The sequence below is a fragment of the Diceros bicornis genome, chromosome 8 (genome assembly GCF_020826845.1).
Source record: "Diceros bicornis minor isolate mBicDic1 chromosome 8, mDicBic1.mat.cur, whole genome shotgun sequence".
Lineage (NCBI taxonomy): Eukaryota > Metazoa > Chordata > Mammalia > Perissodactyla > Rhinocerotidae > Diceros > Diceros bicornis.
In genome coordinates, this window is record NC_080747.1 from 81,849,874 (window position 1) to 81,869,402 (window position 19,529).

The following is a 19,529-nucleotide window of genomic DNA, read 5'->3' on the forward strand; positions in this document are numbered from 1 at the left end:
TTTTTTTATTGATGTTTTAATGGTTTCTAACATTGTGAAATTTTGGGTTGTACATTTTTGTTTGTCCATCACCATATATATGACTCCCTTCACCCCTTGTGGCCACCTCCCACCCCCCACTCCCCACCCCCCACCCCCACTGCCCCTGGTAACCACAGTCCAGTTTTCTCTGTCCATGTGTTGGTTTATATTCCACATATGAGTGAGATCATACAGTGTTTGTCTTTCTCTTTCTGGCTTGTTTCACTTAACATAATATGCTCCAGGCCTATCCATGTTGTTGCAAATGGGACGATTTTGTCTTTTGTGGCTGAGTAGTATTCCATTGTATATATATACCACATTTTCTTAATCCAATCGTCAGTCGAGGGACACTTAGGTTGCTTCCACTTCTTGGCTATGGTGAATAATGCTGCAATGAACATAGGGGTGCATAAGCCTCTTTGGATTGTTGATTTCAGGTGCGTTGGATAGATTCCCAGTAGTGGGATGGCTGGATCATAGGGCATCTCTATTTTTAATTCTTTGAGGAATCTCCATACCGTTTTCCATAGGGGCTGCACCAATTTGCATTCCCACCAGCTGTGTATGAGGGTCCCTGTTTCTCCACATCCTCTCCAACATTTGTTGTTTTTTGTCTTGGTGATTATAGCCATTCTAACGGGCGTGAGGTGGTATCTTAGTGTTGTTTTGATTTGCATTTCCCTGACGATTAGTGATGTTGAGCATCTTTTCATGTGCCTATTGGCCATCTGTATATCTTCCTTGGAGAAGTGTCTGTTCATTTCCTCTGCCCATTTTTTGATCGGGTTGTTTGTTTTTTTGTTATTCAATTGTGTGAGTTCTTTATATATTATGGAGATCAACCCCTTGTCAGATGTATGTTTTGCAAATATTCTCTCCCAGCTGGTTGGTTGTCTGTTCATCTTGATTCTGGTTTCATTTGTCTTATAAAAGCTCTTTAATCTGATAAAGTCCCACTTGTTTATTTTTTCTTTAGTTTCCCTAGTCTGGGTAGGCATGTCATCCGAAAAGATTGCTTTAAACCCAATGTCAAATAGTGTGTTGCCTATATTTTCTTCTATGAGTTTTATAGTTTCAGGTCTCACCTTCAGGTCTTTGATCCATTTTGAGTTAATTTTTGTGAATGGCGATAGCAGATGGTCCCCTTTCATTCTTTTGCATGTGGCTGTCCAGTTTTCCCAACACCATTTATTGAAGAGACTTTCCTTTCTCCATTGCATGTTCTTAGCACCTTTGTCGAAAATTAGCTGTCCGTATATGTGTGGTTTTATTTCTGAGTTTTCAATTCTGTTCCATCGATCTGTGTGTCTGTTTTTGTACCAGTACCATGCTGTTTTGATTACTATTGCTTTGTAGTATGTTTTAAAGTCAGGGATTGTGATGCCTCCTGCTTTGTTCTTTTTCTTTAGGATTTCTTTAGCTATTCGGGGTCTTTTGTTGCCCCATATAAATTTTAGTATTCTTTTTTCTATTTCTGTGAAGAATGTCATTGGGATTCTGATTGGGATTGCATTGAATCTGTAGATTGCTTTAGGTAAGATAGACATTTTAACTATGTTTATTCTTCCAATCCACGTGCATGGGATATCTTTCCATTTCTTTATGTCATTATGGATTTCTTTCAATAATGTCTTATAGTTCTCATTGTATAGGTCCTTCACCTCCTTGGTAAGATTTATTCCTAGGTATTTTATTCTTTTTGATGCAGTTGTAAATGGTATTATCTTTTTGAGCTCTCTTTCTGTTAGTTCATTATTAGCATATAGAAATGCAACTGATTTTTGTAGATTGATTTTGTACCCTGCAACTTTGCTGTAGTTGTTGATTGTTTCTAATAGTTTTCCAACAGATTCTTTTTTTATTTTTTAAAGATTTTATTTTATTTATTTATTTTTCCCCCAAAGCCCCAGTAGATAGTTGTATGTCATAGCTGCACATCCTTCTAGTTGCTGTATGTGGGACGTGGCCTCAGCATGGCCGGAGAAGCGGTGTGTCGGTGCACGCCCGGGATCCGAACCTGGGCCGCCAGCAGTGGAGTGCGCACACTCAACCACTGAGCCACAGGGCCGGCCCTGGAATAGATTATTAACTGAATTGTAGAGGCAGTAACTGCTAAAGAGTTTAGAAGTGTCATTTCCCACTGGGGACAGGAGGAATTTCACAGAGAAGATGGTATTTAAAATTATTGTTGTCTCCTGTACTCTTGAAGGAAGGGAAGGTTTGAATGGAGGAGATAGACAGAAAGATACATGTAGAATTGGGCGCAGGTGGGGCGGCACCAGCTCCCTGCTCTTGTCTCAGAGCAACTCTTTTCTCTGTTTTCAATACTGAAGATCGCTCTAGATTTCCTTTTACAAGAGGTCAGTGATCAAGAGGGGTAAAAAGAAAAATGTTTGGAACCCACTCTGATACATTCCAGATGGCAAGCATTTACAATTAGAAGTGAAAAGTATTTGTTTATTTAAAATTCAGGAAGATTTGATGATTGGATCCTGGCTGTTGTTGTGTTGTAAATAACATTACCTTCTGAGTGTAGAAACGAGGAACAATCAACAAATAATGGTGAATGTGTAGTCATCCCCACTGTACGGTGTGGGTCTCTGAGGACAACTTAGGAAGGCAGTGAGGTTGATGTGTGAGAAAGGAGTGATGTGATTGTCCTCTTGATGCCCGTCTGTCAAGCCTAGTTCACCAGAAGGGTGACGTCCCCCAGGGAAGAGCTGAAAGAGGGGCACTGTGTGTTTTGGCCACTAGGTGGATACTCACTTGTGGGTGGAGAGGAACTTGGTGAGTCACACTGTGAGCAGGGAAGTGTAAATACGTTGCCTTAACGCTGTGTTAAGTGGTTTCATGTCTGCTTCAAATGACAAGATGCCTTAACTCAGAGTAAGAGCAATCTTTAGATGGAATCTTCATGCAGCTAGAAAATGGCCTTCAATTTAAAATACTGGCTGTAGGAAATGAACCTTAATATAAATGCACTGTACATTTAGAGATTATACTAATTATTATTTTTTAAATATGGTTTTGATTTTTAAAAAGATATGCACATGGCTTAGAGTCAAATATTCTGTAAATTCATACCCCATACAGGTAATCTCTTTCAACGTTTTTTTTCCAGTTTTATTGAGGAATAATTGACATATAACATCATATTAAGTTTAAAGTATACAACATAATGATTTGATATATGTATATATTGTGAAATGATTAACACAATATATTTAGTTTAGTTAATGTCACCTCACATAGAATTTTTTTTTCTTTGTGATGAGAACTTGTAAGATTTATTCTCTTCACAACTTTTTTTTTTTTTTTTAAAGATTTTATTTATTTATTTTTTCCCCCCAAAGCCCCAGTAGATAGTTGTGTGTCATAGCTGCACATCCTTCTAGTTGCTGTATGTGGGACACGGCCTCAGCATGGCCAGAGAAGCAGCGCGTCGGTGCGAGCCCGGGATCCGAACCCGGGTCGCCAGCAGTGGAGTGCGCTCACTTAACCACTAAGCCACGGGGCCGGCCCTCTCTTCACAACTTTTAAATATAGGATACAGTGTTGTTAACTATAGTCATCGTGTTGTACATTATATCCCCAGAACTCGTTTATCTTTATTTCAACATTTTAAACATTATTTTGGCATTTAATTCCATATCTCTGAATAACATGATTATATTGCTATGTCTTGATAATTTGGTTGTAGGCCTTCTTGCTAGGCTTCCTGGACTAGAAGAGGATTTAGCTATTTCACCCCTCACCTGCCATATGCTTGTCTTCTGACTTGTAAATGGTTTTGACCACAGAGTCATGTAGTCTACTTGCCACTTAATAGCTTTCTGACCTTGGACAAGTCATTTAACATCTTTGGGTCTCAGTTTTCTCATCTGCAAAATGGGTATACAAATTGGACCTACCTCATATGGTTGTTAAGAGTTAACATATGTAAAGTACAGTCATGTGACACTTAACGGCAGAGATGCCTTCTGAGAAATGCATCGTTGTGCGAACATCACAGAGTGTACTTACGTTGTGCGAACATCACAGAGTGTACTTACCCAAACCTAGATGGTACAGCCTACTACATACCTAGGCTATAAGGTACTAATCTTACATGACCACTGGCGTATATGCGGTCAGTCATTGACTGAAACGGCATTACACGGTACATGACTGTAATTAGAATAGACTAGCACGTAGCAAACACTTTGTAAGTTCATCTATTCTTCTTACATTGTGATTACTTTTCCTTTTCTGTGCAGCTCCTTTACTTAGCTTTCTGTGTACTTATCTTTAAATTACCCCAATCCTTCCTTTGGCTTGGTGAACTCTTAGTATATTTAAACATACTTGGTATTCTATCACTTGGTTTCATGTTCTCGAAGTGTCTTCCAGAGTCTTCTGACCTCTCCAGCCTGTACGAGTTGGTCTCTAACTCTGCTGTATCTTTTTTTTTTTTTGCGGGGGAGGAAGAGAGGATCATCTCTCATCATCCTGGGGTTTTCCTTTACCTTCTCTTGTTTAGTATCCCCTGATTCCTGCATCCTGGTCAATATTTCATAGAAAATTTCTTTGAAAAATCACATTTTGAGAAAATATTTTTCTTTCTAGTGTTATAAAGCATTTGTTTCTAATTTAAAACCACATATGGGTGGCAGGGTTATTTTCTATGGCCTGTAGTTAAAATAATTTTGGTACTACTTTAGAGTTACATATGTCAATAGTGGTGAAAGCTATTAAATAGCAATTTTACATGGAATACCTTAGTTTGGACCTAAAATAGGTACTTTCAAATGCAGTAAAGTGTCATTCAGGAATGCTTTTTATCAATTGAGCACTCATTTAATATTAATCGATTGATTTAGCAACTGTTAAACCTTCTATTTATTGAAAGTTTTGAAATAGAGGAACCACAGTGTGGCACGATGGTTGCTAGTTGCAGTCTCTTTAGAACTTACGAGACAGGCCTGTAGTTTCTTGAAAAAGGACAGTTTCCTGAACTTTTTAATGTCACACTATTCCTATCTCTTCCTTATGTCTAGTAGGTCTTCTAGAATAAGCAGGTAGTTTTTGTTTTATTTTGTTTTCTTTATTTGAAAATGAGGAAGAAAGGACTTGCTTGTAGCCCACCAGAAGGGGTTTAAAAAACCATGCTGTCTAACCTTCTGGCAATGTTTGCTTATTTTTATCATTAAGAGGTTACATTTTGCCAATATGAAGGATTAATAATGTGGTGGAGTGCCGCCCCCCCGCCCCAGCCCCAGTTTATCTCTGATTTCTCAGGAGTGATCACTGTTAACAGTTTGCTATGTTTCCCAAGGAGTTTTCAAAGTACATGGTACATCTCTTAATCAGCTTATTATTCAACAGAATTCAGTAAGAAACATTCTATTTTCCTGTCTGTGCTTGATAACATGGGTTACTATAGTGTCTAATAAAGAAATAATTGCTAGTGGTAAGAGAATTAATTTACTTAATATAAGCTCTGTGGATTGAAACATTTAATCTTTTGTAGAATGTTGATTAAGTGGTAAATATGATTCTACTTGAGACCAGTCTTATGTTTCTTTCTTTGATTTTATCCTTTTGCCAGTTCTTAGTATATACTAAGAAATGTTTATTTATTTTTCATATTTATGTTTTTAAAAATCTTAAGTTAAAAATTTTTATTGAGCTTTTTCTTTTAAATCTGTCCTTTTACCTTGATCTTGTCTGCTTCTTCCTCTCTACCCTATTTGCTGCTAGACTGTTTTTGTTTTTCTTTACGATTACTGGTTTATTATAAAGGATACAGCTCTGGGACAGCCAAAAGGAAGAGATGCATAGGGCAAGGTATTGGGAGGGTAGTGCGGACCTTGTATCTTATCCCCTTTACTGAGCTGTTGCTCCTTCAGAGCTCTGCTGCCCTGTGAGCCTTGTCACTGTCTGGAAAGAGAGTGGACTTGGGAGTCAGAGAGCCCTGTTTAAATTCCAGCTCTGCCGCCCAATAGCTGTTGGAGCTGGTTCAGATTATTTAACCCTTCCCTGCTTTAGTTTCCCCACCTGTAAAATGAATATTACTATCCAGTTCCTAGGATTAGTGTGAAGTCTGATGAGATGAAACATGCAAGGTGCCTGACACAAGAAAAGGCTCTCCACACATGGCAGCTCCCATTAGCAAATGTCGAGGGGAGGCTCGACCGGCTTTTCTCTATAAGAGAAGGTGACGTCCTGCTAACCCAGCTGGATGGGGCCCCTCCTCTGTAGATGGTCACCACTTGGTCCTTTTTACTCATTAAGAAGATGACAGGGCTATTTTCGTTTTTGAGGCAAGACTGAAGCAGAAGTAATGGCTTCCTTCCTATTATCTACTGGCCAGTAATAATAAGGGTTGGTAGTAATAGTGAAAGGGCAGGTAGACAGGACAGGGAAGAAAGAGCAGCAAGAACACTCTGAATTAAAATACCCAGCAGTACATATCGAGAGACAGAAAATGACAACAACTTTGCAAAACAAATATCATTGCATTATGCAGTTGCGTTATGCAGTATTTTAAGGAATAAGCCACCATAGTCAGGGAGGTAGAAATCATTAAATAATATGAAAAGCTATTAATGTAATACATCAAATTATTATGTCAAATACAAAAAAAATATTGCTTCTGTAGATGCTTGAAATGTATTTAAGATTTAACACCAATCCCTAATTATTCTTTTAAGAGTAGAAATAGAAAAGAATATTTCCTTAATATAAGAAGAAGTGTAAGATTCCTCCAGTTTTATTCTTTTTCAAAATTATTTTAGCTATTCTAGTTTGTTTGCCTTTTCATATAAATTTTAGAATCATCCTTTTCTATATCTAAGATTTCCAGTGTGATGTTGAAGTAGGAATGCTGAGTGTGGGCATTCTTGTCTGGTTCCCGATCTTAGGGAGAAAGCATCGTGTCTTTCATATTAAATACGGTATAATCTTGATATTTTTGTAGATGATCTTTATCTAGTTGAGGAAATTCCCCTAGTTTAGTGAGAGTTTTTGTCATGAATGGATGTTGATTTTTGTTTCCAACTATATTTTGGATTTTTCTGTTTCTCCTTTTGCTTCTGTCATTTTTTGCTTCATGTACTTTGAAGCTCTGTTGTTAGATATATACAATTTAGACTGTTATATCATCTAGTTAATTGACCTTTTTTATCATTATGTAATTTTCCTATTTACCCTTAGTAATTTTCTTTGTTATTGTCACATAGGTCCCTGAGGCTCTGTTCATTAAAAAAAAATCTTTCCTGTATTTGAATGAGATAATTTCTTTTGCTCTTTTAGTTTGCTGAATCTGTCTTCTGTCATCTCCATTATGCTAGAGTCCATCTAGTTAGTTTTTTATTTTGGCTATTGTATTTTTCAATTTTAAAATTTTCATTTGGTTTTTCTTTATATCTTCTTTTCTTTGCAAAGATTTTCTCTTTTTCCATTGGTTGCAGGAATGTTCTTGATTGCTTATTGGAGCATTTTGATAATAGCTGCTTTAAATTCTTTGTCAGTTAATGCCAACCATGGTGTCATCTTAGCACTGGTGTCTGTTGACTCATTTCCCTTGAGAGTTGAAATTTTCTTGGTTTTTTATATGCTGAATAATTTTAGATTGTATACTGGAGATTTTGAATATCACATTATGAGATCTTGAATCTTGTTTGAATCTTACGGAGAATGTTGGTATTTTTGTTTTAGCAGGTTACTGATCTGGTTAGATGCTGGCTGCAAGTTGTAACCTGCTGTGGTTCCAGTGTCAGTTCAGTTTTCAGAGCCTTTGCAGGGCTATTCAGATCTGTCCAGTGCTTGGTCTGAGACCTGGATGATGGTCTGTCTGTTAGTTCTGTTCTCACAAGCATCACTATTTTGTATTATGAACAACTTTCTGGGGTCACTTTCTGGAGCTCCTTCCTGGTACTTTCTGGAGCTCCTTCCTGGTACTTTCTGGTTCAATGGGAATCCTTTTTTTTTTGTCCTCTGGCCAGAAAGTTGGGGTTTTAGTTACCTGCTTTGCTGCATACTTCCATGACTGTGCCTGTGTCTGGGGCCAAATGGCAGGAGGACAGAGAGAGAGAAAAGCAGTGGGTTTGGCCCCACCCTCTCTGGACCACAGCTTCACTGATCAGAGAGGAAAGTGCCTCTTCCTCAGAATTTTGGCTCCTCTGTGCTCATGTTGTGGGTGCCACCTCAAGATCACTTGAGGTCTGGGGTATAAGAGGACAGAAAAGAGAAAAGAAGGTGGATATCTGTACTCTTTGAGCACCAGGAGTTCCCTTTCCTGTTTCTTGCCCCAGAATTAGAGGGTTTCTCCTGGAGCACCTGTGTGGTCGCTTCCGTGTTGCCCCTGGTGGTTTGCAGGGGCAGATGGTAAGCGCGTCACCAGTCTGGTGGTGCCTCACATTTGGGTCTTCCCTAGTGTGTTTGCCTGCTGCTGCTTACTTTTCGGAGTCCTCACATAGCTGCTGCGTGCATTCTGTTCAGGTTTTATAGTTGGACTAAATCTGTGAATCTGGGACTTTTGTCTCCTTTGCGGTGTGGCTACTGATGATGTCTCTGCTCAGTGTTTTATTTTTTATTAAAAAATTTTTTTGTTAAACGCCTGGCTTCCTAGGGGTTGCCTTTGTTTCTGCATATCTTAGTATTCTGCCAAAGGTTGGTCGCAGGTTATGCGCAAACACCTTGAGCCAGCAGGCTTTTTTCCCCCGTGCTGGTCTGTGTGTTGGCCAGGAGCGCGTGCGAACTTTAGGTTCTGTGGGCTCTGGCATCTGCTTTCCCGAAGACCAGGTGCCGTGGGCAGTGATGCTAGGAAGGTACAAAGTCACAGTAATCAATAGCTGCCTCATTGCCATAAGTTTTCATAAGCCAAGAATTTGGACCAGGTTTGACAAACACATGTTAAAGATAAATATTTACTTATTTATTTATTTTATTTTTTAAAATAATTTTATTTATTTATTTTTCCCCCAAAGCCCCGGTAGATAGTTGTATGTCATAGTTGCACATCCTTCTAGTTGTTGTGTGTGGCACGCGGCCTCAGCATGGCCGGAGAAGCGGTGTGTTGGTGCGCGCCCGGGATCCGAACCCAGTCCGCCAGCAGCGGAGCATGCGCACTTAACCGCTAAGCCACGGGGCCGGCGCAAAGATAAATATTTGGGTGCATCATCTTTTCAAATTTCAAATTTAAATTGCCGTTAAAAATAAAATTGATGATAATTAGAATTGCACACTTATTATTGGCCACACGTTTTACACAGTTGTTTTCCCTACATTCTGCTTGAGGAAGGTGGAACTTAGAGATACTAAGATTTTTTTTCCCACAGTGTCTTACACTTAATAAGTGACAAAGCTGGAATACAAGTCTGTCTGACTTCAAAGTCTGTGGTTTTAAGCCACTGCCCTAAACTTAGTTTTGAGATTGAATATTTTAGAAAACCATGTGGGTTTTGAGTTGTTCCTACTTAGAAAGCCATAGTAATAAGTAGGCAGTGTGTTTTTTTGTAGTATTAAAAAATTAAGCAAAGATGCTCATTTTTTGTAACATTTTAAATGCTTCTTTTACCTCTTCTCTCTGATGGTTCCTTCCCTCTCCCTTTTCTTGACTTAAATTGGTATGTATCCCCCCTTCTTGCTTGAATTGATATGTAGACTTTTGTTCTCTAAATGAATCACTTGGGATAGAGATGTTATTTTATTTAAGGAAATATGTGTCAGCTTCTGTGAGGATAAAAAAAGATGCTGGATGATGCAGAAGTATTTTGTTCACATAACCTATTTAGAAAAGTTTTATAAGTAGGTTGTGTCAGGTTGCCAACCATATACAGGCAGATCTCATTTTTGCAGTTCTGATATGCATGAATTTAGTTACCAGAGTTTAGTTAAACAAAATCAGTCTCCCAAGAACATAGAGCCATTACATAAAGTACAGACTTTACTGCTGGCTCTTCAGTCCTCTGATCACTGGTAAATCGCAGGTGTGCATCTTGATCAGTGACCGATCGTCCACTGCTTTCAGAGCCTCAGTGAGTGGTCATTGTGAATCTGTCGCTCAGTTGTCATGCAGAGAGCAAAGCCTGTAGTTGTGTTGCTTTCTTGTTTCCCAGTGATAAACTGACGTGACATTTTACAAAAATGGATAATTGAAAGAAGAAATTGGCCAACAAAGATGAAAGTGCAGCAGAGCAGTAAGTGGTAATGCTGGAAGTGAGATCTAAGTGGAGCATAATGGAGTTGCAGCAGAAACAGCTGCCCGTGGGGCTGTGGACATGGCCCGCTAGGGCTGTAGACGTGCAGCCAGAGGAGCGCTGTGAGGCAGACTTGGACGTAAATGAGGAAAATGGCTGTGATGAAAAGGATAACGGTGTCTCAGGGTAAGTGACACCAACAAAAAACTTTACATTAAAAGAACTCTCAGAGGTACCGAAAGTGCAAAGGATGAAATTTGGAAGCTGTTCCAAACCTAGAAAGGAGTATGACAGTTTGCCCAGCATAAAACAAGATACTCCGTTACTTAAGTTATACAATGGTAAGAAGGCAAACATTGTTCAAACTGTTCTTGATAAAGTTTTTAAATAAAGTAATAAAGCATTCTGTGGGGCCGGCCTGGTGGGGCAAGCGGTTAAGTGTGTGGCTCTGCTGCGGTGGCCCGGGGTTCGCAGGGTCGAATCCTGGGCGCGCACTGATGCACTACTTGGCAAGCCATGCTGTGGCGGCGTCCCATATACAGTGGAGCAGGATGGGCACGGATGTTGGCCCAGGGCCAGTCTTCCTCAGCAAAAAGTGGAGGATTGGCAAATGTTAGCACAGAGCTGATCTTCCTCACAAAAAGAAAAAGAAATAAAGCACTCTAATTTTCAATATTCCTAATGTTTTAAATTACAGCATACTAAATAAATATTAGTTTTACTGTTTTTTCAGCTCCCTGTATATTTATAACTGTCAGAGTTTTTAATATTTTGACAAAAAATGTAAAGGTTGTGGAGCAGTTGTAATTTTCTGTATTGATTGTGAAGACTGCTTTGTACAGTTACCGCTTGCGTGGTCATTTTTATGGTTCTTCACTAGTGCAAAGCAAGGACTGCCTGTATTAAAAACCAGTTTTATGAAGTTCTTCAAAACCGTTCTGTGTATTAGTTAGAAAAAAGAGTTTTAATTTTGGGTTTGTGGATGGAGATCAGGGATGCCATGAACTCACGTCTTTATCAGGTTGTTCCTTGGTTTAAAACCCTTGAATGGCTTTCTGTTGTTATTAGAATAGACCAGAATTCTTAGTACGATCTGACCCCTGCCTCTGTCTTTAGCTCTTGTCTTCTACCGCTTCTCAGAGCACTGTGTATTTTTTCTTTTCAGCCCTTAAGACTTAAACAATCTGGTTAATTGTGTGATATTTGTCTAGAATGGTCAGGAACCTGTGTATGTTGTTCCCTGCTGAATGCCCAGCACCTACCACAGTCATAATGTGCACTTCGTTTTTGTATGAGTGAATGAATGAACAGAATTGTATGCACGTGTTTATATGTGCATGCGTATTTTTTTTTTCTGTGAAGGGGAATGATTGCTTTCCCAAGATTCTTGAAGGATTCAGTGATCTAAAAATGTTGAGCATTGCACTACTGGAATTGATACACTGAAATGGATACTCAGCCTTGATGGTATCATTAAACATTAAAGATGTTCAGTTTCTAGTGTCAAACTGCATTTGAATATCTGGACATATAAAATATTATATAGCCATGAGCAAGCATTTAAAATTATTACATTGTCTATAGAACATAAAATTTCATTTTAAAAAAGGTTATCTGTGGTAGGTTTTATTTATATAATAGCATTTTGAAGATCTCTATCAGTTATTACATAAGCTATATGACAGCAGAGTAGAATTGCTGCTGAGTGGGAGGGAGATTGGTAACTTGGCAAATTTCATCTTCTCTAAAATTGTAAATTTCTTCTAGTTTTAAAATTCTGTTTTCTTTTTTACATTACCTGTTGATTTTTACTAGATGTTAATTCATTCATATTTTAAACTTCTTTGACGGCGTTTCTTTTTTTTGTGTGTGGGAGGAAGATCAGCCCTGAGCTGACATCCATGCCAATCCTACTCTTTTTGCTGAGGAAGACTGGCCCTGGGCTAACATCTGTGCCCATCTTCCTCCACTTTATATGGGATGCCGCCACAGCTACGCCACGGGGCCAGCCTAATGGGGTTTCTTGAGCAGTGGGCATATATATATGTTTTAAAAATATTTTATATCATAATTAATCTTAATTCACAATAAGGTAATTTAAATGTTTTTGATTGGGTTTATGTTTACTGTCTCAACAGCATAGAAACAAAAAGTCCATAATTAATAAAATAATTTTTTCTAAAATAACTTCTTAGTTGGTTATTCAAATTATTTCAAATTATTTCACACACCTAGTCAAATGCTTCAAACTTGCAAACCCACCCCCCCCTTCCTATTTCCCATTCTTTTAGCAGTTTCCTTTGGTTGTTTACTGATTCATCCCCAAACTCTCCCACAATTGTATAGAATTCCTCTCACTACTGTTAAATGCATTTGGCATTTAATCGGTTTTCTCTTGGGAATTTCTCTCTTGGAACTCTGACCTCCTCTGCTCGGAGCTTTTGCTCTCTGGGCTTGCTTTGTGGCAGCCATCCTACACCTCTCTTCAGGCCTCGTCCTGGAGATCCCCTTCCTTTCTCTTCTCTCTGGTCTGCATCACATCTTCGTCTTTCTTTGTTTATTCTCATGTTGTCTCCTCAAGTAGATTCCTGAGAAAGATTGTATGGGAGGTAAAATTTTGAGGTTCTGCATATCTGAGAGTGTCTTGCTGCCCTCTGACACTTGATTTTCAGGTTTGCTGGGTATAGAATTCTAGTTTGGAAGTTGTTTTCTTAGAATTTTTATGTTATTGCTCCATTTTCTTTTAGCTTCCAGTGTTGTTGAAAAGTCTGATGCCATTGGGGTTCATAATCTTTTTTCCCCTTTTCTCTGGAAGCGTGTTGGATCTTCTCCAGTTCCCAGTATTATGAAGTCTCACATTGTATGCCTTGGGCAAGTGGATTTTTCTCCTTTGTGGGCCGTTTCAGTCTGGAAACTCCTTTCAGTTATGGAAAACTTTCTTGTTTCTTTGATCTCTCCATTTTCTTTCTGAAACTTATTGTTCAGATATTAGACTTGGTTTAATCTTTTGTTTCAAAAATACCATCTCTTTATTTTCAACTTTCTGTCATTTTGCTCTACTTTTTGGAGAGATTTTCCTAACTTTATCTTTTTTTTTTTTTTTAAGATTTTATTTATTTATTTTCCCCCCAAAGCCCCAGTAGATAGCTGTATGCCATAGCTGCACATCCTTCTAGTTGCTGCATGTGGGACTCGGCCCCAGCATGGCCGGAGAAGCAGTGCGTCGGCGCGCACGCGGGATCCGAACCCGGGCCGCCAGCAGCGGAGCGCATGCACTTAACCGCTAAGCCACTGGGCCGGCCCCCTAACTTTGTCTTTATTTTGACATATTCATTGCTACTGTCATATTTTTAAATTTCTAAGATTTGTAATCTCTTCCATAATTACTTATAAAATAGAATCATAGGCTTGTGAAGCAGAAGTGTATCTAAAAGATTTTCTATGAAGGCCCTCGCTCTCCAGAAATCTCTTCTATATTGTTCTTGACATATTTTTTCTCATTTCTCGTGGTCTTTGCTTCTTTATTTCCAAATTTCAGTGATGGCAGGAAAAGGCCAGGTTGAGGGTATAAACTGTGCCGGTGCTTACTAACAATTGGAGTAGCTTATGATTTTGGATAGGGGGTTTTATATGATGGGCCAAGAATCTTTCTTTAATTTTTTCAAGGAAGAGTGTTTATAGTGGGGCTATAATATTGGCTACGTTAGTGCCTAGGAAACATGAAAGCCACTCTAGCCATACAGAGTTCTCGTTAGGCAGACATTCAGTTGATTTATTCTAAGCTGGCATAAGGAAAATGGATTGAAAATTGTACCAATTGTAGTTGGTGTGCAGATGATGTACTTGGTGTTAAAGAAACATTGGATTTAAGGCCTCTCAGTGAAGAAAAGCAGGGGTGTGGTGCCCCTAACATGCAGCCATGCTGGGATTTGCCTCTGGGCCTGGCAGACTCTGGGACTGGATTCTAGGGCCTACTCTGAACTTCGTCTTCACTTCCTGACTTTCCCTCCCTGATCTTCTCCTTGTTGACAGACTTAGTGCCATCAGCTAGACTGGAAGAAGGAAAGACAAGTGAAACTCCAGTGTGTCTTGTCGCTTTTGCTAATCATGTCTCTGGTGAGGAATAGTTTGGAAAGGGGAGGAAGAGATGTTGAAATTGTTGACAGAAGTTAGATTTCTTAACGTAAGTCATGTACCTTTGCTTGCCTCATTTAAACATTACCGTAAATGGTTGGGAGTTGACTCCATAAATAAGTACATGTAAGCAGAAAAAGCTTCAGAAGGACTGTTGTTGGTCCTTCACCTGGGTCAGTGTAGTAGTCGGATTCATTTCTGTGTGCCCTGACGTTGTTGGTTACTGTGTTAGTTCCTGTGGCTGCTGTAACAGATCATCACAAACTGAGTGGCTTAATACGACGGAAATTTGTCCTCTTGTAGTTCTGGAGGCCAGAAGTCCACAATCAGTTTTAGTGAGCCTAAATCAAGGAGACGGCAGGGTCTGCTCCCTCCAGAGCCTCTTTGGGGACAATCCATTCCTTGCCTCTTCCAGCTTCTGGTGGCAGCCAGCACTTCTTGACTTGTGGCTGCATCGCTCCAATCTCTACCCTCCTGGCCACCTCACCTCCTCCTTTTCTGCATATGTGAAACCTCTCTGCCCCTCTCTTATAAGGACACTCGTAATGGCATTTAGCACCAACCTGGATAATCCTTGTATCCTAAAATTCTTAATTAATCACCCATGCAAATAGCCTTTTCCCAAATGAGGTAACATTTACAGGTTCCAGGGTTAGGATGTGATATCTTTGGGTGGCCGTGATTCAACCTACTACACTTGCCATTGCCACCTTCACCCCTCCCCCCCGTTTTTGGGTCTGTTATTAAACAGGTGAATGATTGGTCTGATTATGTCACTGTCTGAGTTTTTGTTTCTCGTAATCCAGTGCAATTTCTAACCAATACATTTTCCAAAAGTAAAGGTGCATAGTTTTTTATGATGTCTCTGATACTATTTTTCTTCTCTGATGAGTCTGGAAGTGGACGTTTCGAGACTGGAACAGCAGCTCCACTAAATCATCCGGGACCCAGGCTTCCTGGCGTGTGCTTGTTGCTTTGAAGTCACAAGACTGTTGCTTCACCTCAGGCAGCATCCGGGTTTCAAGCAGGGAGCAAGGAAAGGGCAAAGAGTAGAAAATAGTGCCGCTTTTCTAATGAGAACTTTTTTATAAGAAGGTTTCCAGAAGCCCCACCCAACAACTGGGCTTCTGTTTTGTTGGCCAGACTAGGTCACATGGCCACCTGTATCACAAGGAGGCTGGGAGTGTTTCTAGCAGGGAATGTTGAGCAGTTTTTACCCAGAGGGTAATGATGAAAACAGTTTACATTTCTGTCTACAACTAGAAGAAGGCTTTTGTGTACATGATCTCATGAATCATGGTTCGTTCTCCAGCATATATTGAGAACCTGTTCAATGCCAGGCGCAGAGATCTGCGAGGGGATGTCAGTGGCTTCCGTACACTGATGCTGCTGTGTGCCACACACTGTGAACTGCTTTCCTGTATGTTATTACATTGTCACCTTTGGTCTGCTCTCTTGGCTTCTCCTGGAGATGTCAACCCACCTTATAGTTGGTATCAATCTCGCTTGATAGGTGAGGCAACTGAGGATCTATGAAAATGGTTAATAATTATTGCCATTTCCAGATTAAAGGTAAAAGTTTAGAGTTTATAATGGTATAGCTCGTACATGGTACAGCTTAATCACACCCATGTTTCTGGTTCCACGTTTGGTGCTGAATTGATGCTTTGAATTGAGTACACACACTCCCATACCTGCCCATCCACACATTGGAGAGCAGAGAGCAAGTGTGGCCTCCAGTCGGGCGGTCCTGGGCTGGAGTCCTAGTTCTGCCAGGGAAGGTTCTGTTATGTGACAGACAAATCCTTTAGCTTGTCTGTGCTTCAGCTTTGTCATTTGTAAGTTGCGGGTAATGCCATCTGCCTTGCGGGGTTTTTGTGAGGGTGAGATGAGATAGTGCCAGGCGTGTAGTGTACCTACTTGAGAAATGGTAACTGTTAACGGTTGTGAGCATGGTTGTCTTCATGTTGTAGCTCAGCACTGACTTTCCTTTCTTTTCATGTTCTGTAATAGGTGTGGTAATACTGAAGAAATCTATTATTCCTATTTTAGTTCTTGGAACTTTTCAGTTAGTTGTAATATCCCTTTCTTGTGGCAGAATCAGATGTTTTTACCAATTTTTTCTGCCAATTTCCTGTAACTCCAGGGTGGAGAGAAACAGATCTTTTTGCCAGTTGTGAGTGGTTTTTGCAGTTTGGCAGCTGATAGGGATAACTCTACCTCCTTCTTCTGTTAGTGTTCTGTAGCTGCCATGACAGGTTACCCCACACTTGGTGGCTTAAAACAACACAAATTTCCTACGGTTCTGTAGTTCAGGAGTCTGACTAGGTCTCAGGGCTAAAATTAGGTGTTGGCAGGACTGCATTCCTTTCTGGAGGCTCCAGGGAGAATCTACTTTTGCCATTTTCAGTTTCTAGAGGCTACCTGCATTCCTTGGCTCGTGGCCCCCTTCCTCCATCTTCAAAGGCAGTAATGTAACATCTCTCGAACCCTTCTTCCATCATTACATCTTCCTCTGACTCCTGCCTCCCTTTTCCACCTTTTAACGATCCTTTACATTGATTACATTGGGCCCATCTGGATGAAACAGGATACTCTCCCCACCTCAAGGTCATCGGATTAGCAACTGGAATTCCCCTTTACCTTAGGTGTAACCTAACATATGCACAGGTTCCGAGGATTAGGACATGGACATCCTTGGGGCACCGTTATTCTGCCTACCATATCTCTCATTCTCCCCAAAAGACTGAGCTCAGTTTTAGCTTCAAAAGTGAAAAAAAATTGAATGTTGTGGGTACCTTTTTATACATTTGAAGTCTGTTGCAGTTGTAGTAGCAGGGAATAGGTATGACCTGGGTTTTCTTGACTTAATGTTGCAGGCTGTGGAGGATACAAGGAGCTAAAGGGGGGGCAGTGAAGATTCTGGCCCCAGAGGGAGAAACCGACCTCTCACAGGCCCTTGGCTAAACCTTTATGGAGAGGAGCCTTATCACTGGTGTAGTGTGGTTTGATTACTACATACTCCTAGGGATGTTTTCTTTTCTTTTTTTCTTGGCTTTTCTCTTCTCCCTGACTTACTCTTTTATGTTTGCAAAGTCAAAACATTTGTAAGAATTTGTGAATTTTCTTAATATTTGTAATCATTTATTTGAGTAATTTTAAATTCTTTAAAGGAGAGCCTATAAAAGTCAAAGCATAAATAAGATCTATGGTTGAATTCATTTTTCTGATTTATGACGAGTTCATTACTTGAATTCAATTTATTACTTGAATTCATTTTCCCAATTCAGTACTTCCTACTGGGGTGTGAAATATGTCACATGCACATATTTTCCGAAGTGGAAAGTCTGGTGTTTCTAGTCATTCATCCATTGTGATGGATCAGCAAGTACTCACTGAAACTCCACGTGTGTGGCTCTGTGTGGCCCTGGGGATTCGGTGGTAAACTTGACATAGTCTCTTCCTCACGGAGCTCGCAGTCTAGCAGGCTGTCAGCACATAGAAAACAAGGTGGATATGACTAACTAGGAATCAGACTACTACAAATGGTGGAAGAATCTGCAAAATCTTCCTTGTTTTTCCCCCTAGTGAATGATTGATTAATTGACTCATGATTTTTTTCAAATACTTCAAAATAATTTGGTGACATAAAATTGAAATATAACTAAGACTAGTATTTATAATATAGGCAAATGTGTCTTATTTGATGTAGTCTAAAGTTTAGATTGCTTTTTGAAATGAATTTTTAAATAGGTATAATCATTTCTTAAGCTTTTCCAAATATTAAATGTAGTGAGGTCAAAAATTTGATTTTTGCAAATAAAATTTCCAATTACTATTTCTTATATACAATGCTCCTTAAAATGTTTCTGATTAAGGAAGGGCTGACACTAATTTTCATGCTTGCTCTTCTAGGAATGTTTTAAAGGAAGTTGGGCTACTCACAAGTTACTACATAAGAAAGCAAGTAAGTAAAATCATACATCTGTATGCCATTTGTTTGTCTTAGAAATGGTTTTTGTGCAGAGACATGAATTCTTCCAGTTCTGAAAGTATATACTTGAATGTTCTGAAAGTGTAATCCCGAAAGCTAGAATTAGGACATTTTTTTAATTCTTCGTGGTGTGTAATCTTGTGAATAAAATGTGGCTGAGTCATGTCTTTGTTCATCTCGTATCACGTATGTAACGTGAAAACATGAGATGGTTGCTAGGATGGATGGGACTTGCTTGAGCAATAGCTGAGAATGTCGTGATCTCTGCACCCGCCTTCCTTTGCTGGAAGTTTCCTGTGCTAGGCAGGGGCACAGGAGCTGCCTGGCTTCGGTTAGCCAGACCTCTTGTTTTTGTTTAGTCGATTTTGATTGCTTTTTCTACTCAAAACTATATTACTTTTGGTAATAACTTTTGGTGTTTTAATGTTATTACTTGCAGTCTCATGTTTAATTTTCCTTTTTGAAGTTACTTTGTGAGACACCGCAAGTGAAACTATTGGCTGCCGCTTAGCTGTTCTGTCAGCCCCACGGGTCTAGCAGCGATTCAGATGGCCTTTCCTGCTCCGGCTACTCATCCTGTGAATTCTCGTTGTCATCAGTGTGGCTGGCTTAAGAGAACCTGTCACAATTACTTGAAAATTGACAGGGCTTTCTCTTCTTTAGCGTTGCCATCCTGATGGGTGAAGGCTTGGGAGACAGCACATGGTTCTTGGTATAAGTTTTCTGTTTCAACTTGTTGATCTTGGTATTTTTTATTCATCTACTTGTATATTTTTTAGGAATTTGCTGATTTAATAAAGTTTGGTAGACTGTTTTATGTATATAATTTATATATATTATTTATATATATATTTCTTAAAATTGCATTGAGGTCAGGTTAACTACTGTTTGAAGGAAAAGGAAATAAAAATTTAAAAAGGTGTTTTCTGTGGTTGTGTAAAGTGAAGTCTACATTTAAGGAAATTGCTAGGCTATTGTGAGAGGAAATGTCGTTAGAGATGAGGAAAAATGATTGTGAACAAATGAAAGTGTTATTATCAAAGGATAAATGGTAGGATTTGTTACCTTAAATCAAAGTGTAGAGATAATTTATGGTTTAAATAATGCCATTTAACTTTATTTACTCATACTTTAAATACTCTATTTCTAATGTGATAGGTATTTTTAGAGCTTTTTGAGCCAATTATTAACATTTT

General features: G+C 39.3%; 1 protein-coding gene across 2 annotated transcripts in view; it reads left to right on the plus strand.

Moving 5' to 3' along the window:
- METAP1 (methionyl aminopeptidase 1) overlaps positions 1-19,529 on the plus strand; it is a 100,885-nt gene that overhangs the window by 19,452 nt on the left and 61,904 nt on the right. For both annotated transcript variants that reach the window (XM_058547554.1, XM_058547553.1), the window contains exon 2: positions 18,255-18,306. In XM_058547554.1, coding sequence (XP_058403537.1) covers positions 18,255-18,306 — 52 coding nt within the window. The remainder of the gene's footprint in view (positions 1-18,254; positions 18,307-19,529) is intronic.